Here is a 27,027-nt window from a genome sequence, read left to right on the forward strand (position 1 = left end):
ACTTCTCGACAGAACACCAGCAGTAGAGACTCCTCTGGTGCTCGCACGGTCCCCCACTACTCAAATTTTGGGCGGTTCAGCAAGGATTGCCTGAAATGTGACCTGTCTATGGGGGGGCCTTTTGCTTAAAAAGACAGTTGAGGGACATTTTTAAAACCTGTACAAATAGTGAAGTTATTCATGTAAATTTCTGTATATTATCCATATTGTATCCATATTGTAGAAATGCATACTGTTTGCTGCTCTGTGAAATAATTTGCTAAGAATTTTTAAATAAATAATGCTGTCTAAATGTAAAGCAGAACTGCAGCCAAAAATAAAATAAGAATGAATCCTTTTGCTGCCAGGGCTATTTTTTTTTTTTTTTGTTGTTTAACACATTTATTTTATTTTAGGCCTGAAGATTAGTTACAACTGTCAGAAATTATATATTTTCTGAAAGCAAGTGTATCGCCCCCTTGCTTTCAGTATGGGCACTACGCTAAAGTTAGTGGGGAATGGGAGAGTTATTTTGCTCCCATTCACAATTTGTTTAAATTGTGACTTCTGTCGTTTCAGAAATGTCCACTGGGTCAGTCTGTATTCCAGGGATGTGATACCATCCCTGGCTGGCAGTTGACGCCAGAGGGGTTCTGGCAGAGCAAGTTCTCCCCAGCAGCCAATTAGAGGAGTTTTTCCCTCGCGGGGCGTGCTGGGGAGGGGTATATCTGTGACAGGGGTCATGTGTTCTAAAATCTTCGCGGGGTCCCCGTTCCAGGTGCGGCATCCACCTTCAGGGTGCGCGCATCCATGAACCCCGCCGGCGTGGCCCACCTGGCCAAAGTTGCAGACTACTTGGAACCTCATCCGGAGGTACAAGGGGACCCCAGTGACTGGCTGGGTTCCCGGTTCTATTGAAAGGATCCCAGGCTGGGTGCCGTTCGATTGGGGAGTCGGTTTGAGGAGGACCTGGAGGCAGGTTGTCCAACAGAGCCTGAACAAACCAATTGGGGATCCGGTGACCAGAGTACTGACAGGTATGCTTGCTGTCATCTGGTAACCAATGCAGAAATCTACTGGGAGGATTCGCTCCATTTATCCATCTAGCTCAGTTATTGTAATTGGCCTGTGGCAGAGGCCCGAGCTGGGTCTGTGAGAAAGGCCTGTTCCTCCCAGAAATCCTAAGTGACATCTCGGCTGCCAGGCTCTTGAGGGGGGTCTGTCCGGGAGCACTTTACCCACTCTATTTGGAGTGGCGACGAGTTACAACTTGGTACTATACAGAGCAGTACTGACTGCTCAATTCAATATCCAGGCCTGATACTGCAAGGTTCTCTCTCTCTCTCTTCATCAACCTTGTCCTTCCCAATTTATGTTGATGTTGGCCGTGTTGGCCTGGAAAATAAAGCATTGGAAAAAAACCTTTATTCACTGTCTGGACCTTCGCTCACTGTTTTGACTCACTGCTATCACCCCTAGACATACTGCAGGGTAACTTAATACGCCGATCCCAAAACAAATCAGCGGCTCCTCCGGGGGTAGCGCTACACAAGGGATACTGGGCAAAAAAATAGTGGTCGTTCCAAATTTTTATGTCACACAATACGGTTTACCAAGCACAAAATTCCAGTACAAAATATATTAAAGGTATTTTATGCCACAAAAACTCAATGAGGTTAATTTACTAAAGGCAAGTATTCCGTGCACTGCAAGTGCACTCGCAACTGCAGTTGCGCTAGATCTGAGGGGAAGCTCTGAAATGAGGGGAAGCGCTTCTGATTTCTATCATCAAATCATATGTAGGCAAATATTGTGTATTTTTTTTCTTTGCATGCTCCCCTCAGAACTAGAGCAACTGCAGTGCACAGACTATTTGCCTTTAGTAAATATGTACTAATATATTACCCAATGTTTAGGCAATATATAAAATATGAGCTGAGTTGAGCTGAAAGTAAATAGATACCCAACATGTCAAGCTTTAAATGTGCATACACGCGCAAAGCAACAATAAACACTGGTACCTTTCACTTCAGCATGTGCGGCAATATGTAAAATGCGTATGGCAAGTGACAATTTTGTACAAAGAGGCCCCCAACAGGTGCAATTAGGTTCATGTATGTGTGTACATGGGGGAAGGGTGGGCTCCCAATTTTTTATAGTGCTTTTTTACATTTACTGTTAAACTTTGTTTATATCAGATATGTGATATATTATTTTAAAAGGTTCTCTTTAATGAGACATCAGGGGCTTTTAGACCCCTGATATCTCACCTGACTTCCACTGAAGCGAATGGAGCACAGATTGAGCTTCATTCGTTTCTTCCCCGTCCTCAAGGTAAAGTGACACTAGAAACTGCATTTGTCACCCCCCCTCCACACATTGACACCCTAAATGCAGGTTCTGGGCCTACATATGGTACAGAGGTGGCCAGAAAGCATGGTGGGGAAGGGGGCACCAGGGCGGCACACTCCAGGGGTGACAGAAAGTAATTCAGCAGCTGTACAACCACCGGATTGATTTCTTTAGAAAGCCGACAGCCAGCTTGTGGAGTGTGTTGAACCCCCGTTGCTGTCACTGCAGTATGGTAGTGGCAGTAAAAGGGTTAAAAGCTAAAATAACAAAACCAGCTTTTGCAATAGTTACCTTTTAGAGATTTCCCAGGCAATACTTCCTTCTTCCACTACATGTCCTTGGTCTGATGGCCAGCATCATTCAACCTACTTCATTTGAGCCCAAGTCATCCTGAACCAGCCCCAGCTGGTGACTGGACAGAGAAGCAGTGGGAGCGCAACTCAACTCTATGTTACTGCCAGCGGCGGCACGTCCATAGAGGGCGCTGGAGCGCCGCCCCCTCTGGCTCCGCACCGCCACTGAAATAACATACATTCATGCATTACATGAATGTATGTTATTGTTGCCAGCTGCCGCTGGTCTATTCCGGTGGCTGGAAATTGAGCGCTGACCACCTGAATAACGGCAGCTGGTTGGCTGTGCGGAAGTGCCTATCAGAGCCAGCGGCCCTGATAGGCTTTTCGAGTACAGCCCTCGTCTCCCGGATGTCTTATCCAGGGAACGTACGGGGTGCGTTCCTTGGATAAGACTGACGGCCGTCTCAGCCAATCAGGTTCGCCGATTCTGGTTATCGGTAACCTGATTGGCTGAAGCGTCACCAAGGCGGGAGAAGACATCGAGGGACGTCAAAGGATTAAGGTAAGTGCATTTTACAGGGCACAGCAGCGACAATGGGCATAGAGGCGACAAAGGGCACAGTGGCATCAATGGGCACAGTAGTGACAATGGGCACAGTGGCAACAATTAAAGGGCACAGTGACATACACAGTGGCAACAATGGGCACAGTAGTGACAATGGGCACAGTGGCATCAATGGGCACAGTAGTGACAATGGGCACAGTGGCGACAATTAAAGGGCACAGTGGTGACAATTGGCACAGTGGTTTGATGGCATGGCACAGTGGCTGCGTTTGATGGCATGGCACAGTGACTGCATTTGATGGCATGGCACAGTGGTGCGAATTGATGGCATAGTGACTGCATTTGATGGCATGGCACAGTGGTGATAATTGATGGCACAGTGGCTGCGTTTGATGGCATGGCACAGTGACTGCATTTGATGGCATGGCACAATGGTGCGAATTGATGGCATAGTGACTGCATTTAATGGCATGGCACAGTGGTGATAATTGATGGCACAGTGGCTGCGTTTGATGGCATGGCACAGTGGTGACAATTGATGGCATAGTGGCTGCGTTTGATGGCATGGCACAGTGGTGACAATTGATGCCACAGTGGCTGCGTTTGATGGCATGACACAGTGACTGCATTTGATGGCATGGCACAGTGGGGACAATTGATGGCACAGTGGCTGCATTTGATGGGCACAGTGAGGCTGCAATTCAAAAATGTTGAGCACCAGCCGCCACTGGTTACTGCTTTCTTTTCCCATCAACATGCTTCTTCAACATATGAACTGATTGTCTACTTGTGTTGCTTCTTCCTCCTATACCCTCTTTCTCTCACAGAAATAATGAAGTCAGGCAGTCCGGCAACTAGGAATTTAAAGAATTCAGCAGTGGTGGGCCACATATTGCAGATTAGACTAGTCACCTTTTTTTTTTTATATATATATATTAGCATCCAGCAATTTCTGATGTAGCGATCCTATTATAACCAGACAGGTTTTGGAGAGGAACCAAAAATCCTCTCACTAATCCAGTGTGAAACACAGTACCTTCCTAAACAGGCGTTATCTGCATCACAAACCAAGAAAATAAAACATTTATTCGTCATGTTAGGATAGTTGTCATGTTAGGATAGCCATACAAATAATTCCATTATGCTTCTTGGTCGGATTTACATCCAGAACTTCTGGTGTACAGCCGAGATACAATCTAATATCACAGAACTATTTATTCCAAGATGTAAGCAGCTGTTTCTGACTTGTTAGTCATCATCAGTGCAGTGCATAAAAACCATGGCTACACAAAAGTAGAACTAGGAAGGTTATAAAGACGTGATTTTTTTGTGCTAAAATATTATTTTCAGTTAAAAAAAGGATCAAAACTGCACTATTTTAGAGAACTTTCAAAATGACAATAACAATGTTTATTTTGAATTCTAAGAAAAAGAACACATAACTAGACTAGATCTTTGTGGGTGAACCTACTTGCTACCTTATACTCATACCTCCTACGTTTGCCCTGTTTGGGGAGGAGTGTCAATGTAGACCAGGCATATCCAAAGTCAGGCCCGGGGGCCAATTGCGGCCCCCGTTTCCGTTTAATGCGGCCCCACTGGTAATTTGGATATATATCTCTTTTGTAGCCCCCAAAGAATCCCCAAGCGCATTCAGAGGCTGCATTCATGCCAATGGTGAGGCTGCATTCATGTCAATAGTGGGGCTGCATTGATGGCAATAGTGAGACTGCATTCAGAGGCTGCATTCATGGCACTGGTGAGGTTGTATTCATGGCAATGGTGAGGCTGCATTAATTGCAATGGTGGGGCTGCATTGATGGCAATAGTGAGACTGCATTCAGAGGCTGCATTCATGGCACTGGTGAGGTTGTATTCATGGCAATGGTGAGGCTGCATTAATTGCAATGGTGGGGCTGCATTGATGGCAATAGTGAGACTGCATTCAGAGGCTGCATTCATAAAACTGGTGAGGCTGCATTCATGGCACTGGTGAGGTTGTATTCATGGCAATGGTAAGGTTGCATTCATGGCAATGGTGAGGCTGCATTCATGGCAAAGGTGAGGTTGCATTCAGAGGCTGCATTCATGTCGATGGTAAAGCTGCATTAAAGTCAATCATGAGGCTGCATTCATGGCAATAATGAGGCTGCATTCATGGCAATGGTGAGGCTGCATTCATGGCAATGGCGAGGCTGCATTCATGGCAATGGCGAGGCTGCATTGATGGGCACTGACCCTTATTTTGGTTCACAGTTCTTTATTTTTTTTCCTGAAACTTCCCTCTTAAAGGTGGGTGTTATAAGCCTGTGCATGTTATACACCAATAAATATGGTATATCCAAATAAAATGCCCAAGCTCATCCTTAGACTCTTCAACACACACACACAGCCACAAAAGGTAAGAGAATTGTTGTTGGGCAGTGCATTTCATTTTAATGGTTCAAAGAATGTCAGGCAAAATGGTCGGCCCTCACGCATGTTCACTTCATTAAATCTGGCCCTCTTTGAAAAAAGTTTGGACACCCCTGATGTAGACACTTGAATGATTACAGTTTAGTAAATATGTATGTAGTTCTAAAAAAATATGTCTGGGCTTAGGTCAATGTGAGTGATGTTTGTTGATGTCACTGAAGCATAGTTCTAAAGCAGACATACTCCTAAAGTAAACATTATGCATAGTTCTAAAGTAAACATATTCCTAAAGTAAACTTTGGCTTCGATCCAAATTGGAAATACCGTATTTATCGGGGTATTGCGCGCACCCGCGTATAGCGCGCACCCCCAACCTAGAAGGGAAATTTCAGAAAAAAAAAATACTTACAGTTTGAATGCCCCTCGTCGGTGTCTTGCCCGGCGTCCATCGGCGGCCTTGTCTGGTCCGGCGTCCGTCTGCGGCCTCGGTGGTGTCCTCCCACGCTGTCTCTGAGTCGAATCCCCACTTCCCGCACTGTGTTTGAATGCCGCCGCCGACATATACCGAGCGCAGTACACTCGGGCACGCTCGGCCACGCTCGGCTTCTCACACATAAAGGCTAGGAGGCGTCACAGAGCGTGACTGCGAGCGAAGCCGAGCCTGGCCGAATGTACCCGAGTGTACTGCGCTCGGTATATGTCGGCGGCGCAGTTCAAACTCAGTGCGGGAAGCGGGTATCAGCGTATATTGCGCACCCACGATTTTCCCCTTATTTTAAGGGGAAAAAAGTGCAGCTGAATGACAGCTGAATGCTTCGTTAGAAGACTCTCTTTACAGTCATATGTTGAATGTCTACCAATTTCATACTTTTTAAATCCATTTGCCCAGATCTTTTAATTTTTGCCCTTCGTGAGAAATTGTTGATTGTGCTTAAAGAGGAACTGCAATCTGCACACATAATTTGTAATAAAAACATCTTTGTATATTATTTTATATATACTGAGGCTTAATTTTCTGGTATGATGTCCCAGAAAAAAGAAGCACTGTCCATTGGTTGGTGCAGTCATGTGGTCCTCACTTGCCATTGCGAGAATTATGTTGGATTCTCACTTTGGTGCTGTGTATTGCAGTGTATGGTGTACAGACCGCTACATTGGCAGCATAGGGCATAACAGCCTCTGCAGCCAGAGTGGTGGCAAAGATACATAGCATTAGTTCACCTTTTCATTATTCGTGAAATGATGAACTTACCCATTAACAACTCAACATTGATTTCTACAAAAACCTGCTGCGCTGAATCCCTCTTGCTTGTCAATGGACACTTTTTTTAGCATAAAATCCTCATTTACATATGCCAATGCTAATCTTCTGCACACCTCTAGTGAACATTATAAATGTTGCAAAAAATGAACGTAAAAGGCAATAAAAGAGATTTAAAGTGGATGTAAACCCCCAATCTTTTTTTTTTTTGATGTCACAATGTAGAGTATAAGATTCCCTATCATATGTGCCCAGTCATGCCACACAGAGTTAATCCAGCCCTGAGCAATCCTCTTTTAATGTTCAGTGAAAATTAACAGAATTCCACATAAAAACTTGCCAAATTATAAAGTCCATTTCTCTATTCTTGCTTTGTGTTACAGGTTATTTACATATCCTGGTAATATACAATGAACTTTGGATCACCTCATATTATGATAAACATAACATAACATATGATAAACATGTCAAAGCTCTAGATATGTAAATAACCTGTAACACAAAGCAAGAACAGAGAAACGGACTTTATAATTTGGCAAGATTGTATCTGGAATTCTGTTAATTTTCACTGAACATTAAAAGAGGATTGCTCAGCGCTGGATTAACTCTGTGTGGCAAGACTGGGCACAGATGATAGGAAATCTTATACTCTACATTGTAACATCAAAAACAAAAAAAAAATTTTGGCGGTTTAAATCCACTTTAATATTTTTGGATCTGAAATGTTAAAATGAACATGCTCAGGACAAAGCTATCGGCAGACCTGTTTACATATAATGCTTGTTGCAGCATCAGGACCATCCAGCACCACCCAGGGCCTCTGCTGCTTCTTCACCCATCCTACATACAATGCGTAGTGCCAGAGTAACCCATCAGCAGGCATAAGCTGGGTGGTGTGACTATTATTATGCAAATAGTGATTCAGAGAAAGTTTTCAGCTGCTAAATCATGAGCCCAGGGATAGCACCAAACTCTACTTTAGCTAATGCTGTCAGTTGCTCCTGCTGATGTTGGTTATTTGACAGATCCACAGGTTCGGATTTAATCCTTGTTCACAGCCCACTACGGAGAGCATGTTATTCTACATACCCAACTAGTCTCATGGTTTGCTACTGTTGCATTTGCAGTGAGCTTATATTACTCAACAAGCATTAGTTAATCATTTTCTAGTAACTGTATGTAAATTAATATTCATAACAAAAGATGCAAACTACGCTGTTTTTTTTTAAGCTACTATGGGTATCTGCCAAAAACTATAGGCCAACAGTGTTAAGCTGGTCATACACATGGGGATAACCAGGAGAAATCACTTGATTTCCCCATCCATGTTAAATGGCGTGGGAAGACGAATCTGCCGTGCCGGCTATTGTATTCTGACAGCTGGCACCCGCAGCTATCAAAATACCAGAACAGCGCCTCCACCTGAGTAACTGCATGTGCTGTTCATCTGAGAATTTTGCACCCAGCTTCTTTGAAAAAAAAAATTGGTTTAAAAATCAAATTTAGTCAAGCCAGGGGGGGTACGACAAACTAATTTTGGGGGTCATTTACGAATGCAAATTATTTTGCACTACAAGTGCAAATTTCAAGTGCAAAGAGCACTTGAAATTGCACTGAAAGTGCAGTCGCTGTAGATCCGAGGGGGACATGCAAGGAAAATAAAAAACAGCATTTTAGCTTGCACATGATTGGATAATAAAATCTTCAGAGCTTTCCCTTATTTCAGATCTACCCCTCAGATTTACAGCGACTGCACTTCCAAGTGCACTTTCAGTGCAATTTCAAGTGCACTTTGCACTTGTAGTTTGCACTTGTGGATTTGCCTTTCATAAATAACCCCCATTGTTCAAAATGTGTATATTTTGTTACAACAAATCTTACCATAAGAAGGTGAGTATTAATTATCGGATCCTGGGCAGTGTCTAGTCACAAATAGGTAGATTCACAAAGAGCTAGGCTGGCTTATCTACAGATAAGCCAACCTAACTCTGAATCTACGCCGGCGTTTGTTTAAGTGTATTCTCAAACAGAGATACACTTAAACAAAGCTAAGATAGGCCGGCTTGCGCCGTTCTATCTTAGCTTGCAATGTTTCTGTTGGCCGCTAGATGGCGCTTCCATTCACGAACGTACGCCAGGCCTACACCGTCGCATTACGTCGTTTCCGTAAGGGATAGGCCGCCTAAAGTTATTCCACCTATGAGGTGGAATAACAATGTTAAGTATGGCCGCCGTTCCCGCCGCGAGGTTCGATTTAGCCGCAATGCGCACTGGGAATAGTAGTCGCCCGGCGCATGTGCAGTGTCCAAAAACTTCAAATAACGTGAGGTCAAGCCTCATTTCAATACAACACGCCCCCCTCCTAGTCATTTGAATTAGGCCCCCTTACGCCCGCTCGTTTGAGGCTACGCCGCCGTAGATTAGCAGGTAAGTGGTTTGAAAATCACTACTAGCCTAACTAATTTACGGCGGTGTAGCCTAAACAGGCTAGGCTGCACCGTCCTAAATTTAATCCTATGTACGTGAATCTACCTAAAAGTGCTTAGGAAGCTTTGTGCTTCAATGATGCATGCTGGGAGATTGCTATCATCAGGCATTTTCTTTCTAATAATATGTCCAGCCCTCTTTTTTTTATAGGGGACAATCTTTCCTAAAACTTCTGCATCCCTGTCGCCCTCCAGTCTAGCTTCTTTCCTGATTTTTGCATGGCTGCGATCCAGAAGAATATAGGTAATTTTCTCATAAATTCCAAAACAACAGAAATGTATATTCTCAGACAATTAGTTGTATGGGTGTAAAAAAATAAATAGTTTTTCGAATGTCTCAGAATTCAAGCCAAAGGAACAAAAAAAAAAAAAAGGATGGCCTAGCACAGTGCCAGATAGCTAGGTCTGTGCTACTGTATGTCACCTTGTAGTATATTGGTAGGTGAACCTGTTTATTACAATAGAGTTTACATACAGCTCTTATTTTACCACTATAACAATGTTAATCCTGTCCCTTTTGGTCTGGGATTCTATAGTAAGTTTTAGCTTACGGCTTTATAACCAGCATAGGCTAGAGCCAGGCTAGGCATCTGACAGCCACTTGTTAGAGGTCCAGTTGAAGGACAGATTAGAAACTACCAGGGACTAAGACACGAAGTACATAGGCTGACTCTGAGTTCCAGGGCCACACTACGATTTCGACCGGTGAGAATCTGCATTCCAGGCTGGTTGGACAATTGTTGGAGAATCTCACGTTACACGTTACTTGTCTTCAGGTCTCCAACACAGACAGATACTCCACCCAAATCATCATCAGAGGCACCTGCAAGTGAACTATGCTGCAGTATTCATCTAGAAGCATCATTTTTAATAACTACATATACCGGGTATATGTGCACAATTCAACCATAACTCTTGTTGGACCCTTTGTTGATAATACTGTACATTGGATGTATGCAGTGGCGTATCCACGGTATGGCAGCCATGGTACGTGCCATGGGCGCAATGGGGGGTGGGCGCCAAAAAAAACTGCCAACAAAACGCCCAAAAAAATCCCACCCGTCCTCCTGCGGCTGCGGCTGCCTCCCGCACTATAGCCCCGGCACGGCACTTCACCTGAAAATACTTCTACTTAGCTGCTTGGCAGTATGGACTGGAGTGTGACAGGCGCGCCCCCCCATACTTGTTGACGAATGTGACCGGCCACTCGGCCAGGTCGTCATTCGTTTAACTGGAGGAGGCTCCGCCTAAAGCTCCGCCTACCCTCCTCTGCGCGCCCTCATCTTTCCCCCCTAGCAAGCGGGTCGGTGAGTGACGTCTTCTTCTGAGGAGGACCGAGAGGAGACCCGAGAGGAGACCTGCACCATTAGGGGAACCCCCCAGGCAGCAGCACTGCAGCAGCAGCCAGGCCAGGTACCGTACTATAATCAGTGATGTGAAGTCACAACGTACCTAATCTACATATCATGTGCATTTATGAAGTTGTGCCAAGTTCCAACTGCCAGTGCCAAGCAGCCAATCAAATATAATGCTTGCTTGCTCAATATGGATTAAATAAATAGTAATTATACAAAACCATAGATATCAGAAAGTGATTTGTGCAAGTAGTACCTGCTGTTGCACAAATCACTTTATTTATGATATCTATGGCTTTGTATAATTACTATTTATTTTATCCATATTGAGCAAGCAAGCATTATATTTGATTGGCTGCTTGCTTCTGTTTGGGCATGTGCCTGGCACATGGTGACTTGGGCTACTTTGACACTGGGGCGTTGTGCCGTTGGCAGTAAAGTGCCGCTATTTTAGCGGACACTTTACTGTCATTTTGGCGGCGCCAATCGGCCGCTAGCGGGCGCCTCAAATACTTTTTTTAGCGTCCTGCCAGCACACTGCTAGCGGCCCAAAAGGGTTAAAACCATCTGCAAAGTGCCGCTGCAGCGGAATTTTGCTGGCTGTTCAGCGCCGTTGCCCATTGATTTCAATGGGAAGGGGCGCTTTGGAAGCAGTGTGTACACCGTTCCTACAGGACCTCAAAGATGCGGCTAGCAGGACTTTTTTGAGCATCCTGCCAGCGCACTGCTCCAGTGTGAAAGCACTCTGGCTTTCGCATTGGAGTGAGAAGAGAGGCTCTTTCAGGGCGCTTTGCAGGCGCTATTTTGTAGCGCCTGCAAAGCGTCTCAGTGTAAAAGTAACCTAAGACCCCTTTCACACTGAGGCGCTTTGCAGGCGCTATAACGATAAAAATAGTGCCTGCAAAGTGACCTGAAAGAGTGGATCCATTCACTCCAGTGTGAAAGCCCAAGTGCTTTTACACTGGAGCAGTGCGCTGGCAGGACATTAAAAATGTCCTGCAATCAGCATCTTTGAGGCGTTGTTGGAGCGGCTCCTAAGGCGCCCCTGCCCATTGAAATCAAAGCAGCGCTTTACAGGCGTTTTTTTTTAACCCTTTCTCGGCAGCAAGCAGGGGGGGGTTAAATAGCGGCCCTTTTCTTGTCGATGTCCCTGCCCCAGTGTGAAAAGGGGCCTTAAAGTCATCATGATGTGCGTGTGTGCTAAGACAGGGCCGCTGGTGATCCCTCTCTCCCCTTGTACAGTGTCAGAGGCACTGGCGCAGCATTGGCGGAGGACTGTATCCATTACAAGGAAACATCCCCTGCACTGCTGCGTGTCCCTGATCATCACAGTGCCACTGCCAGTGAGTGTGACCTGTATGTGTACCACTGCGCACAGTCACTGTCTGATGTTCCATTCCACTCTGCCTTTCTGCTCAGTGCTGTGCCCGTACACCGCACGATTCCTCTGCATTTATGGGTGCTGATATTACTGCAATTATGGGTGCTGGTAAGGCCGCAATTATGGGTGCTTGTAAGGCCGCAATTGTGGGTGCTGGTATTACAGTATTTATGGGTGCTGGTATTACTATATTTATGGGTGCTGGTATTACTATATTTATGGGTGCTGGTATTACTGCATTTATGGGTGCTGGTATTACTGCATTTATGGGTGCTGGTATTACTGCATTTATGGGTGCTGGTATTACTATATTTATGGGTGCTGGTATTACTATATTTATGGGTGCTGGTATTACTGCATTTATGGGTGCTGGTAAGGCTGCTTTTATGGTTAATGATATTACTGCATTTATGGATGCTGATAAGGCCGTATTTATGGGTGCTGATATTACTGTATTTATGGGTGCTGGTAAGGCCGCGTTTATGGGTGCTGATATTACTGTATTTATGGGTGCTGGTAAGGCCGCGTTTATGGGTGCTGATATTACTGTATTTATGGGTGCTGGTAAGGCTGCATTTATGGGTGCTGATATTACTGTATTTATGGGTGCTGGTAAAGGCCACATTTATGGGTGCTGGTAAGGCCGCATTTATGGGTGCTGGTAAGGCCGCATTTATGGGTGCTGGTAAAGGCTGCATTTATGGGTGCTGATATTACTGTATTTATGAGTGCTGGTAAAGGTCACATTTATGGGTGCTGGTAAAGGCCGCATTTATGGGTGCTGGTAAGGCCGCATTTATGGGTGCTGGTAAGGCCGCATTTATGGGTGCTGGTAAGGCCGCATTTATGGGTGCTGGTAAAGGCCACATTTATGGGTGCTGGTAAAGGCCACATTTATGGGTGCTGGTAAAGGCCACATTTATGGGTGCTGGTAAGGCCGCATTTATGGGTGCTGGTAAGGCCGCATTTATGGGTGCTGGTAAGGCCGCATTTATGGATGCTGATATTACTGCATTTATGGATGCTGATATTACTGCATTTATGGATGCTGATATTACTGCATTTATGGGTGCAGGTAAGGCCGCTTTTATGGGTGCTGATATTACTGCACTCATGTGTGCTGGTAAGGCCGCATTTATGTTTTGACAGGGGCGCAATTTCAGTGCTTGCCATAGGCGCCATTTTCACTAGATACGCCTCTGGATGTATGTACTGCTATTAATGTCCTCTTATATAAAGCTTGCATTGTTTCTATTCTGATGTGCATCTATATACTTATGGTTAATGTTATATGCTGGTTGCACCAGTTCCTCTGCTTCCCATTACTTTGATTAGAATACATGTTAGATTCCCAGGAAGGGAATCCCTTTATCCCCCTTTATTATCAAACCCACTCTGCCACTTAGCAAAAGTTCTAGTTCTCTTATTTACCTACAGGTTTAGTGCAATATCCTGTTTGGGGAGGGCCATTTCTCACAACCCCCCAAAAAAGAGGCCTACAATAAACGGTTGTAGAAAAGTGGACTGGCATCTCCTCGCAGATTGGATATATTGGCTTATGAAAAGGCGTACTCAAATACAGTGGGAATCGAAAGTTTGGGCACGCCAGGTAAAAATTTGTAGTAATGTGCATAACGAAGCCAAGGAAAGATGGAAAAATCTCCAAAAGGCATCAAATTACAGATTAGACATTCTTCTTCTATGTCAAAAAAAGTTAGATTTTATTTCCATCATTTACACTTTCAAAATTACAGAAAACAAAAAAATGGCGTCTGCAAAAGTTTGGGCACCCTGCAGAATTTATAGAATGCACTGCCCCCTTTGCAAAGCTGAGACCTGCCAGTGTCATGGATTGTTCTCAATCATCGTCTGGGAAGACCAGGTGATGTCAATCTCAAAGGTTTTAAATGCCAAGACTCATCTGACCTTGCCCCAACAATCAGCACCATGGGCTCTTCTAAGCAGTTGTCTAGAAAACTGAAAATAGTTGACGCTCACAAAGCTGGAGAAGGCTATAAGAAGATAGCAAAGCGTTTTCAGATGTCAATATCCTCTGTTCGGAATGTAATTAAGAAATGGCAGTCATCAGGAACAGTGCAAGTTAAAGCAAGATCTGGAAGACCAAGAAAAATATCAGACTGAACAGCTCGCAGGATTGTGAGAAAAGCAATTCAAAACCCACGTTTGACTGCACGATCCATCCAGAAAGATCTGGCAGACACTGGAGTTGTGGTACACTATTTCACTATAAAGAGATACTTGTACAAATATGGTCTTCTACGTCCTCACCACAAAAATCTGCGTTTGAACTTTGCAAATGAACATATAGACAAGCCTGATGCATTTTGGAAACAAGTTCTGTGGACCGATGAGGTTAAAATAGAACTTTTTGGCCGGAATGAGCAAAGGTACGTTTGGAGAAGAAAGGGCACAGAATATAATGAAAAGAACCTCTGTCCAACTGTTAAGCCTGGGGGTGGATAAATCACGCTTTGGGGTTGTGTTGCAGTCAGTGGCACATAGAACATTTCACGAGTAGAAGGAAAAATGGATTCAATAAAATGTCAGCAAATTTTGGATGGTAACTTGATGCCATCTGTGAAAAAGCTGAAGTTAAAGAGAGGATGGCTTCTACAAATGGATAATAATCCTAAACACACCTCAAAATCCACAGGGGGTAAACTGAAGGTTTTGCCATGGCCTTCACAATCTCCTGACCTCAACATAATTGAAAATCTATGAATAGACCTTAAGGGCTAGATTCACGTAGATCAGCGGATCTTTAGATCCGCTCGATCTATCTGTTTTAAGATACGATGCCACAAGTTTGAGAGGCAAGTGGGTAATTCACAAACCACTTACCTCCAAACTTGCGGCGGCGGATCGTAAAACCCCCGACGGAATTGAAATTCCGCGGCTAGGGGTAGTGTACTATTTAAATCAGGCGCGTTCCCGCGCCGATTTAAATGAGCATGCGCCGTCCGCGAAATTTCCCGGCGTGCATTGCTCCCACTGACGTCACTAGGACGTCAGTGGTTTCGACGTGAGTGTAACTTGCGACGCGCGGGTTTCTGAATTGGCGTACGCAAACTACGTAAAAAAATTCCAACTCAACGCGGGAACGACGGCTATACTTAACATTGGCTGCGCCTCATAGAAGCAGGGGTAAGTATACGCCGGGAAAACCGCTACGGAAACGTCGTAACAACACTGCGTCGGGTCCGCGGACGTTCGTGAATTCGCGTATCTCGCTGATTTACATATTATTCAGCATAAATCAGCGGGAACGCCCCCCGCGCCATTTTCAAATTGAAAATAAGATCCGACGGTGTTACACAGTGTAACACTGTCGGATCTTAGCCATATCTATGCGTAACTGATTCTATGAATCAGGCGCATAGATACGAACAGTGTAAGTCAGAGATACGACGGTCTATCACGAGATACACCGTCGTATCTCTTTGTGAATCTGACCCTAAAAGAGCAGTGCGTGACAGACAGCCCAGAAATCTCAAAGAACTGGAAGACTTTTGTAAGGAAGAATGGGCAAAGATACCTCAAACAAGAATTGAAAGACTCTTGGCTGGCTACAAAAAGCTTTTACAAGCTGTGATTCTTGCCAAAGGGGGCAGTACAAGATATTAACTCTGCCCAAACTTTTGCAGACGCCATTTTTTTGTTTTCTGTAATTTTGAAAAAGTGTAAATGATGGAAATAAAATCTAACTTTTTTTACATATTATAAGAATGTCTAATCTGTAATTTGATGCCTTTTGGAGATTTTTCCATCGTTCCTTGGCTTCGTTATGCACATTAATACAAATTTTTACCTGTGGTGCCCAAACTTTCGATCCCCACTGTATGGTACCAGCAGGTTTAGAAGAGTTTTAAAGGATTACGTCTGTTACATAACATTAATGAGGTTAGTGCACTGTGGGAGTCACATTATGCATTAAGATTCTATAAATTGCTTTAATGAAAAATGAGTTTCATAACTTTATGTTTGACCATTCAGGGAAAAACAACAGGTTTTCTTTAGTCTCTCTACTTGTTGCCAGCGTGCACTTACTTTTCCTTCACTCTGATTAGTATCAGGAGTTAAAGGAATACTCGGGGTACTTCTATTTTCAACTTGTTCAATTAAAGTGATTCAGAAGGTTAAAATAAAAAATAAAGAAAAAAAGAAAAATAAAGAAAAGAGGTTTTCGAGTAGCTTCGATCATCTCCTTTTTGGGTCTACGGCCGGTGAGCCTGGCTCCTCCCTCCTGCTGAGTGCCCCCATAGCAAGCCTCTTTCTATGGGGGTACTCAAGCAGGCTCGCTGCTCCTGACATTGTTCATTCACACACAGGGCGTGACTGTTATTGACAGCAGCAGGAGCTTCCACTCCAACAACCTTTAGGCCTCATGCTGCTGTTAAACTCAAATTTGTGAGTTTGGGCATTTTTTTGCCCTTAAACTCCCTTCTATGTTATCCTATGTGTCTATGCACACATGGACGTTTTTAGCAGTTTATCAGCAGGGGAGTTTATGGGCTATTGTCTGAACGCCTTAAAATCGCATTCAAGAGCAGTTCTTCTGGCCACAAGGAACGTTGAACGCTCATAAACGCGCATAAACTCTAGGAACATTTAGCACTTCTTCAAGTCTGGCCAATGTAATAAATAAACTCTCAAACTCTGCTAAGCTCACCTAAACTGTTTTATAAAAATTAAGCTTAGGTGAGTTTTGACTGATTTTCTCTTGTCGGGATAAACAGCATTTACAAGAAACCAGTGTGCATGATGCCCTAGCTTCTACAGCATATTTGGTCACTGCCGATGGCTAGATGGTGGGGACAAAAAATATATGCTGCTAGGGGGTAAGTTAAAGTGAGCCTGTTGCTTTGCTTTCCAAATCACAGGTTCACTTTAACCACTTTCTGTTAAAATCAGCATTTTTTTGCTGGAAAATTACTTAACCCCCCCCCCCCCCCCCAAAACATTATATATTTTTCAAAGCAAAGGCCCCAAAAAATAAAATGGCGGTTGTAATTTTTTAAGGAATAATTCACTAAAATATTTTTTAGTGCACAGATACACAATATAAGACCACATTGTTTGGTAAAATATGAAAGATGATGTTGCATTAAATAAGAAGATACCAAGCATGTCAAGGTTTAAAATTGGGCAGGCCTGTGAAATGGCAACAAACTTTTTTGCCTTCCTCTGTGGGTATAGGACAGTGATGGCGAACCTTGGCACCCCAGATGTTTTAGAACTACATTTCCCATGATTCTCCACTACACTGCAGAATGCATGAGCATCATGGCAAATGTAGTTCCAAAACATCTGGGGTGCCAAGGTTTGCCATCACTGTGTATATGGAGGTTTTCGATTTGATTTGTGTGTGGGGCTTTTTTTTTCTCTGTTGGTTGAAGTGGCTGGACTTGTGTCTTTTTTCAATTAGATTAACTGTATGTAACTATATGCATTTGCGCATGATGAGTTGGAGAGGGGGGGTGCTTTAAAAAAAAAAACAGGCAGGTGATCAAACAGAGATTTGTTTAAATGGCTGCTTTGCTAGCTGTACCAGCCAGGAAAACACATCATCAAAACCGGAAGTGGCAATCTCCTAATTGCCTTTTGGCTTCATTAGTGACAGAATGTTCTTCCTCCTCCTCTGTGTGCAGCCGACCCGACCGCTTACACTCCATGACTAAGCCCTGATGGGAATGGCGAAATGCATCAAGGTGTGTAGTGTGGTGGAGACATGTAGGCTGAGGCCGCTCCTTGATATTTGTTAACCTGGACTGGTCAGAAGTAGCAGCAATCCTTTCTTTTTTACATTTACTAGTCCTCTGGATTGGTATCAGGATATGCCTGCATGGTGCACTCCATGTTCGGGGATACAGAGATATACTTTCACCTCTACTTCAAGCGGCGCCAAAAGCAATATAACAGGTCACCAGATATATATATACAGCCTAAGGATGGGAAATGGATTAGGCCCCTTTCACACTGAGGCGTATTTCAGACGTTTTAGCGCTAAAAATAGCGCATAAATAACGCCTGAAATACTCAGTGCCACTGCCTACCAATCAGTTCCCCCTATCATTGCCCATAAGTACCACCCATAAGTGCCACCTATTAGTGCCCATAAGTGTCACCTATCAGTGCCAGCCATCAGTGCCACTTATCAGTGTTGCAAATCAGTGCCCATCAGTCAGTGCCACATGCCAGTACCACCTATCAGTGCCCATCAGCCAGTGTCACATATTAGTGCTGTAAATCAGTGCCCATCAGTCAGTGCCACCTATCAGTGCTGCATATTAGTGCCACCTATCAGTGCTGCATATCAGTGCCCATCAGTCAGTGTCACCTATCAGTGCTGCAAAGATATCATTAGTCTGTATTGTGCTTTGAAAACGGTCACATGACATTAAAAAAAGTATTGGTAATCGTTATTGGCGAGTACTTGAAAAAAAGTATCGGTACTTGCACTCGGTCTTAAAAAAGTGGTATTGGTGCAACCCTAGTTCTAACCCTTTCGTATTCTGTACGAAACAAAAATAAGTTTTGACTACGCATTGACTTTGACTTTGAAGAAGTGGCCACAAGGGCGATGTAGGCCAGCAAATGCTGTTTCTTCTGTTAGAAAGAAGCAGACACGCATTTTACTTATCAGCAATAATAAACACAAGTCATCTGTCTATAACGGTTTATCTCTGCACGTTTTTGAATCCCACAGCAGCAACCATGTATAATTATGTAGGGCTCACACTAATACATTTTGCTTCGGGGCTGGCAAAATCCACAGCAAAGTGGCCAGCCGCAACAAACTGAGAAGTGCCAGACCTTGTTAAGAAAAGAAGGAATTAATGATTTTCTTACTTTCTTCGAAGCCGGGATTTCACGCACCTCTTGCTGGAAATCGATAAAGCGATCATGGTAGATGGCCATGCACCACGCTTCCATGAAGTAGCTGTTGTAAGAGGAAAAAAAAAATTGAGTTATCCAGTGAACCTCTCATTAACAGCTAATAAAGTATTTACCTGTCCCCCTCCCCCCCTTTTTTTTTTTGCTTTTCGTCATTTATAGCTCAGGGCCCATCAGGATCGTTTGTTCATAAAATGCCTCCCCATAACAGCATGGTCAATCAATTTTTTTAATGGATGTTCCTGATGTACAGCCAGCTCTGGTAATTACATTTAAAGTGGCTTAATTCAGAGCTGTGGCAAGGCCCAGTGAAGAATCCTGATTTTATCAGAATTTAAAAGCCTGCAGACCTGTGAGGGACCATGACTCCATTATCCGGCCTCATTTGAGAAAAGCAGATTGTAGGATTAACTGAACTGGTGCATAAACAAATTAAATTTGTGTAGACAATGACACAAATGTTGTTCAGCATTAAGGTCTAAGGATTAATACATGACAGGAAAACAGGCCATCGCAGTGTTGCAGTGCGGAGACTAGATCACTACTCTAATGCCCAAAGTTCTTGTTTTGTCCTAGCAAGCCTCTTTATAAGCATTATAATTCATGTACAAACATGTGTGCCTTTCACTTCATAACTATACGTTTTGTCTTTGGGTCATACATTCTGCTCAACTCTGACAGTGAAATATTAACCGAACGCTGGTGTGCAAACATGAAGCCTAATACTGGAAATATTTATCTTCTGCTTTTAATGACTGCAATTTTGTACCGTTTCTCAGTTAATGGAAAAATGTTATATCAGGATTCAGTGCAATGCTCAAAAACAGTTTATAAAACACCCCCTGTGTTATTTCCGGTGTCATTCCCTGTAATCTATACTCTATTTACATCAAAACATGCTGTTTACACTGTCTGACAACTGTCAACCTGCCACATTAGGCCACACCCACTGCTACATTTGGCCACAGGCAAGTTCACCCAATCCAGATAAAATCGTATTCACTTTTGGGCAGTTTTCCCTAATGTGGGAGGTGGTTTTAAAGGTGGGAGTGCGTTATATTTGCTACAGGTGGAGTCCAATTTTTTTCCTGTCACCCTATAGGACAGAAAGAGTGTTGCAGGATCCACAGGTGAAAATAAAGAGAAAATAAAGAGAAAAAAAGCTTGAAAAAGGGAAGCAAATGCAGTCACCACATCTAAGGCCCCGTACACAGGAGGGGATCTCCGCTGGAAACGGTCCGCCGGACCGTTTCCAGCGGAGATTCCTCCTCCGGATTTGGATCCGATGGCTTGTACTCACCATCGGATCAAAATCCGCGCGGAATTCATCCGCGGTGACGTGTCGCGCCGTCGCCGCGATGACGCGGCGACGTGCGCGACGCTGGAAGGTAAGTACTTCCACGCATGCGTCGAATCATTACGACGCATGCGAGGGAGCGGACGGATTGATCCGGTGAGTCTGTACAGACCACCGGATCAATCCGCTGGACCCGATTCAAGCGGATACATTTCTTAGCATGCTAAGAAATTTATATCCGCTTGAAATCGATCGGGCCGAGAAATGTCCGCGGATAAATATCCGCTAGGCCGTACAGACGACCGTATTTATCCGCTGGAACTGATCCGCGGATGAATTCCAGCGGATAGATCCGGTGGTGTGTACGAGGCCTTAGGAAGAGTAAACTGCAACATTTTGTTCTTTAAATCAGTCTGTACACTTGTTTCAAAAATGTTGAATGCATAGATAGATTTAGAAGGAGGTTAACAAGTTCATCATTGTGTTTTAGGGCCAGTTCCCACTGGAACTGCGGGAAACCCACGTTCTGTGCGCATTTCCTACACCACGTTCAAAAAGCACTGCAGTTTTGATCTGCTGTGGGTGTCAATGTTAGCTTAAAAGAGAAGTATGTTTTTTTTTATTATTATTTAATAATAATCATACTTACCTAGGTGTATCAGTCATCAGTATCAGTATCGGGCATCGATCTGATGCTGCATCTGTCCCCTGGCGCCACTAAAGGCACGTACACACGATCGGATATTCCGACAACAATTGTGTGATGGACGTGTTTTGTCGGATAATCCAACCGTCTGTATGCTCCATCAGACAATTGTCTGAATTTCCGACAGTAAATGTTGGAGTTTCATGCTCTCAAATTGTCCGACAACAAATGTGTTCTGTCAAATTATCCGATCGTGTGTACTCAAGTCTGTTGGACTAAAATCCAAAGTACAAACAAGCATGCCCTGAACAATGCTAACCATAAGACAACATTAGCAGAAGTTGCCCAAAGGGTGGCGTTAAAGAGCAGAAAAAACATGTAGTTTTGTGAAAGTTGGCTGAAAAAGTTCACGGCCAACGCCCTTCGGACAAAAATCCACAGATTTGTCCGACGGAAATCCGATCGTGTGTATGAAGCTTTAGACTGAAAACTAAACAATCTAACACAGCCGATCGCTCAGTTCTCAGAGCTCCCCGAGCAGAGAGCTGATGACTGTCAGTTAGCAGCTCTCGGCTCTGTTGCCTTGCACTCACTGGAGCACTGGGCTGTGAAGGGGGTGGGAGCGACTGGCTTAGGTTCTCAGCGGCTCACTGGGAGGCTGAGCTGAGTGCCTGTCCAGGCATGTGGGTGGATCCGACTCCATTGTTGCGAATTTAAAGTCAATGAACACCGCTCTGAGCAGTTATCCAATAATTACACCTTCCTCGCCAATGATGTCATCCCATCAGCAGGGCAGGGGGCGGGATACCTGGGAGAGAACACACAGGGTGGTAACTGAATCTGCCTTGTGAAAGGTAGGTCTGTGCAGGAGATTGAAAGGGGGCACTGTGATGTAAGAGAGGAAAGGGAAGTCATGACTGCAAGGGGCACTGTAATGTGAAAGAAGTAGAGGTGCACCGAAATGGAAATTTCAGAACCGAAACCAAAAAAAAATAAAAATGTCAGGCCGAAACCGAAAACCGAAAATTACTTTTCTTTTTTTTTTAAATAATAGTATGTTAAAACAGTACAGTCGGATTGCAAACATTTATGGAGCATCCTATCACTGTCCCCCAATTGCCCCAATTACTTTATCACTTTTTTTTGTAGCTTGTCGTTTTACTTTTTTTATTTTTGTATAATTTTCTTATTTTTAATATTATTTTTCTTGTTCTTTACTTTTTAATTACTTATTTTATTAATTTTATTATTATTATTTTTTTTTTTACACTTAACTTTATTGCTATCACACAGGAGAAAATAATTCCCTGTGTGATAGCAATTGGAGGTGACAGGTTCTCTTTATTAACCCTGTCACCTCCAAAAACAGGAGTGCATTGGCGGCAGGGACAGGAGCCAGACTAGGAAGCTGGGGGGAGGAGGGGGACAGAGTGCCGAAGATAGAGCCAGCCGAGGGAGGTGTGGGGGGGAAGGACGGATGGCTGCACAGTGCACACATGTTCTACTAGAAAAGAAAGCAACTCACCGCCCGAATGCTGAAACTGTCTTCACGCTGCTCGCACACAGCCCCGCCTCCTCCTAACCCCACGCTGTGATAGACAGAACACATCTCAGCATTAGACCCGCATTCTGTCTATCACAGCGTGGTTAGGAGCAGGCGGGGCTGTTTGCGAGCAGAGCAGAGACAATTTCAGTGTGTGTTTTACAGCTCTGCAATCCCGAGTTGCACCACTAGTCATTATCGGCAATTTTTAAGTTGTTTCGGCATTTCACGAAAACAGCTATTTTTGGCCGAAATATCGGTGCATCCCTAAAAAGAAGCACAGTGATGTAAAGGGGGCACTGTAATAATTACAATGCCCCTTTATAGAGAAGTCCCCTTTATGTCAAAGTGCCACTTTACAGTGCGGTCCCCTTTACACTAATGAGCATTGTCACCCTACAGGACAGAAAGTGTGTTGCTGGTAGGATCAGCAGGTGAAAATTAAGAGAATGGGCCAGATTCACGTAGGAGTATCTCTGAGTCTGAGGCGTCGTAGCTTGGCGCCTAGAATATGTAAATCAGCTAGATACGCCTATTCACGAACGTACGCCCGGCCGTCGCAGTACAGATACGCCGTTTACGTTAGGCTTTTTCCGGCGTAAAGTTACCCCTGCTATATGAGGCGCAGCCAATGATAAGTATGGACGTCGGGCCAGCGTCGAATTTTCCGTCGATTACGTCGTTTGCGTAAGTCATTCGCGAATAGGGCTGTGGGTCATTTACGTTCACGTCGAAAGTATTGGCTTTTTGTGGGTTAATTTGGAGCATGCGCACTGGGATACTTTCACAGACGGCGCATGCGCCATTCGTAAAAAGCGTCATTTACGTGGGGTCACAATAGATTAACATACAACACGCCCACATGTTCCATATTTGAATTAGGCGGGCTTACGCCGGTCTATTTACGCTACGCCGCCGCAACTTTGCTTCGTGAATACTGCACTTGCCTGTCAAAGTTAGGGAGGCGTAGCGTAAAAAGGATACGTTACGCCCACTCACAAGTACGCGCTCCCTACGTGAATCTGGCCCAATAAATGCAGCAACCACATCTAAGGAAGAGTAAGCTGCAACATTTTGTTCTCTAAATCAGTGAAGTCTGTACACTTGTTCCAAAAATGTTGAATGCATAAATAGATTTCAGAAGGACAAGTTAACAAGCGCAGCCTACATAGTCCACCCACAATACAAAAAATGTCTCCAGGGTTTTATTGTTATTTTCCAATTAAACAATAAATACAGTCATAATTAGATGGATTACAACAAGACTAAAGCCGGTCATAGATGGATCGAAATCTATCTGGTTCAGCAGGGACTGGCCAAATTTTGATTAATCTATAAGTAGGTTGGTCATATAGTCAATCCTTTGCCTGTTTTTTTTTTTTCACCAGATCTGTGCCACTGCGTATAGTCGGTAACACATATCATTGTATTCTGCTGGTGGGGAAGGCTCCCGCTGGCAGAACACAATAGCGCTGCGGGAGTGATTCCCCCATCAACATTGAATGTGTGGATGGGGTAATCTGCACATTTTTTGGGGTTCAATTAGCGAAAATGCATAATGTCCGGCCTGCCTAAGAGCCCTCTACTGTTTTCAGTCAAAGACATATGGAATATAACTTTTGCATTCTTCTGTTTATAAAATGCATATCTCTTTGCAATATTATATTCCATAGAGCAATAAATATTTCCTTTAGTATATAAGAAGATTAATTATTTCTGATTAGCTAAATGAAATTATTCTGAATTGGCCCAGACGCTCAATTTGTAGAGGAGACGTGTTTAATGAGGTTTTCTGTTTCCAGACTTGGAGCTGATTTTTTTTTTTTTGGCATCTTTAGAAGGTAATTCGAACAAAACCTCTACTCAGACCGATCTGTTCGTTTAACACTGAACATCACACAAATTGCTAATGTAGCGCCGGGTTACTTCTAGGTACCGGTGCTGACAAAATTTAAGGGGTGATCAGAGTGTAAGTGACTCTGATTTCAATTTGAATTCTGAAAAGGGTCTCTCTTTCGGCTTGGCTGTGCTGTGTGCCCATTCTGTTGCGGCTCGGGGCGACAGGGGGCAGCAGTGGAGTTGAGGTTTGGGTGCCGTTTGCCAGCAGCCAATGAGGAGAGAGGTTCTCTCGAGGGGCATGCTGGGAAAGGGTACTTCTGGAACAGACGCCATTGAGGCGGGGTCTTCTTCCGTTGTGGCACCCACCTTCAGGGTGTTTACATCTCACGGCCCCCGGCGGAATGGCCTACCAGGCCGGGGTGCGTGTGCCACACGTTGCTCTTGGTTCCGTGACCATGATGGTTTGGAACGTTTAAGTTGTGGCGGGGCCCCAGTGATCTACTGGGTCCCCAAATTCTGAGAAGATCCCAAGCGTTGTTCCTTTGAGGGGAAGCTGTTCGTTGGGGAGTCCGTCTGAGGAGAGCCAAGAGAGGCTGGCGATCCAACAGGGCCTCGACACTCCATCGGTGATCAAGGTAACCGGACACTGAAAGGTTGGATGTTGGTCACCTGTCAGTCGGTACCTAATTGCAAAACTACCTGAGGGAGATACAGGCCCAAAGCATATTAACCTGCCTGGCGGTATTCCCGACTCTGACTCGGGGTTAGATTTTCCTGCTGCGAGCGGTAACCCCGAGTCAGACTCGGGCTTGCCTCGCTAGATCCACAGGCACTGTTTACTTACCTTGTCCCTGGATCCAGCGATGCCACCGCGCTGTGTGAGCGAGCGGGACCTCGCTCGATTCACACAGCGTCCTCCTGTGCCGCCGATCTCCGTTCCCTGCGACGTTACGACGCACGGGAGCGGAGAACGGCGCCAAATTCAAAAACGTAAACAAACACATTACATACAGTATACTGTAATCTTATAGATTACAGTACTGTATGTAAAAAAAACACACACCCCTTGTCCCTAGTGGTCTGTCCTGTGTCCTGCATGTTATTTTATATAATAAAAACGTTTCTTTCTCCCTGCAAACTGTAGATTGTCCATAGCAACCAAAAGTGTCCCTTTATGTCAAAAATAGTTTTAGATCAGCTAGAAAACAGTGATAATAAATTATAATCACTTGCAGAATTGTGCGATAGCGATTTGTGGGGAAATTCGTCATAAAAAAAAAAATAATGACAGCAACAATTCTGCAACTGAGCAAATTTCAGTGATTTTGATTTGATTACATTATTGAATAATTTTTATTATAATTATATTATTATTTGTTATAATTATTTATAATTATTTATTATATTATAATTTATAATTTTGTTTTTAAAAAAATGTCATACCCGGGATGCCTATTAGAATCTTGTTTGGTCAGATTTAAGTGAGTTATTTCTAAAAATTACAGACCTACAATATAAAACGCCAAATTTCCTTGCAAATAATGGTACCGCTTTCAGCATGTTTTTTCTGAAAGAATCATACCGCCAGGGAGGTTAAGGAGAATCGTCTCCGTGATCTACATTACAGGAAGGGTCTGTGGCAGAGACTTTCTTCCCTTAGTATTCCGAGTGATACTCTGGCTGCCAGGTCGGTGTGAGAGGCCTATCCAGGTACACTATACCCACTCCGGCGGGAGTGGCGACGAAAGCAAAGTGTTGTTGGAAGCAGGACTGTTTCTGTATCGTTATGCCTGAATCTGCTGTTTCTTCTGCTCATACATCTTTACTCTGTACCTCAAGTTTTACTGTTTTACCTTGTTGGGTAAATAAAAGCACAAGATAAAAACACCTGCTGTGTGGACATTCCATTTCTACGGCTCTCATCAACTACCCTAGACGGCGGAGTCACAGAGGTAACAGGCCATCCCATTCAATAACCAGCGGCTCCTTCGGGGGTGAGCACTACACTAAATACAACATTCAAAGGCATATACTGTACTCATCTGCAAAGACTTTCTAATTCAGTTTAACCTGCCATGTGATCCAATGTCCTGCTTGTTTTGTAAACTATGCAGCAGTTGAGCAATACAGCCTGATCTAGGACCCTGCCTAGCCTGGGATGACAAGGAAGGAGCAGCAGTACATTAATGAGGTCATCATTCTGCTCTCTCCCAATCTCATCAAAACATACATATTCAGAGGTGTTCTACTTGAAGCAGGGGTGCCAAGTCGCTTACGTGGCCCTTGCTTTTCAAAAGGTTGGGCACCTCTGACTTAAAGCTAATCTTCAGGCAAACTGTTAAACACATTGATAAAAAAACATCTAAGGGGCTGTTTTACCTGCCAAAGTATTCTGTCTGTCCATTGAATTCTGAGATGTCCTGTCCCACTGGGGAGGAGACCTTATATTTCTCTCCTCCAATTCAGAGGTCTCCTCCCTACTATAATACACTCTAATACAGGAGGGGTGTACCTGGCCAGATCACCAGGTGAAAAGCCAAAGAAAAGAAAATGAATGCAGCCATCACATGTAATGATTGGTAAGCTGTGATATATTACATTTTTGGTTTTGGGTTTAACCTCTTCACACTGTCTGTACGCAAATATGCGGCCCCACTGGACTGGGCTTTTTTCCGTGGGGTCAAATATTTGCATATC

The 27,027-nt window shown here is 44.0% G+C and overlaps 1 protein-coding gene across 1 annotated transcript in view; it reads right to left on the reverse strand.

Annotated features, from left to right (window-relative positions):
- The window catches only part of CFAP61 (cilia and flagella associated protein 61), a 449,917-nt gene that overhangs the window by 15,254 nt on the left and 407,636 nt on the right, over positions 1-27,027 (reverse strand). Inside the window, exon 26 of the mRNA XM_040351184.1 lies at positions 18,961-19,051. Within this exon, the coding sequence (XP_040207118.1) occupies positions 18,961-19,051 (91 nt within the window). The remainder of the gene's footprint in view (positions 1-18,960; positions 19,052-27,027) is intronic.

Source organism: Rana temporaria, chromosome 4 (genome assembly GCF_905171775.1).
Source record: "Rana temporaria chromosome 4, aRanTem1.1, whole genome shotgun sequence".
NCBI classification, from domain to species: Eukaryota; Metazoa; Chordata; class Amphibia; order Anura; family Ranidae; genus Rana; species Rana temporaria.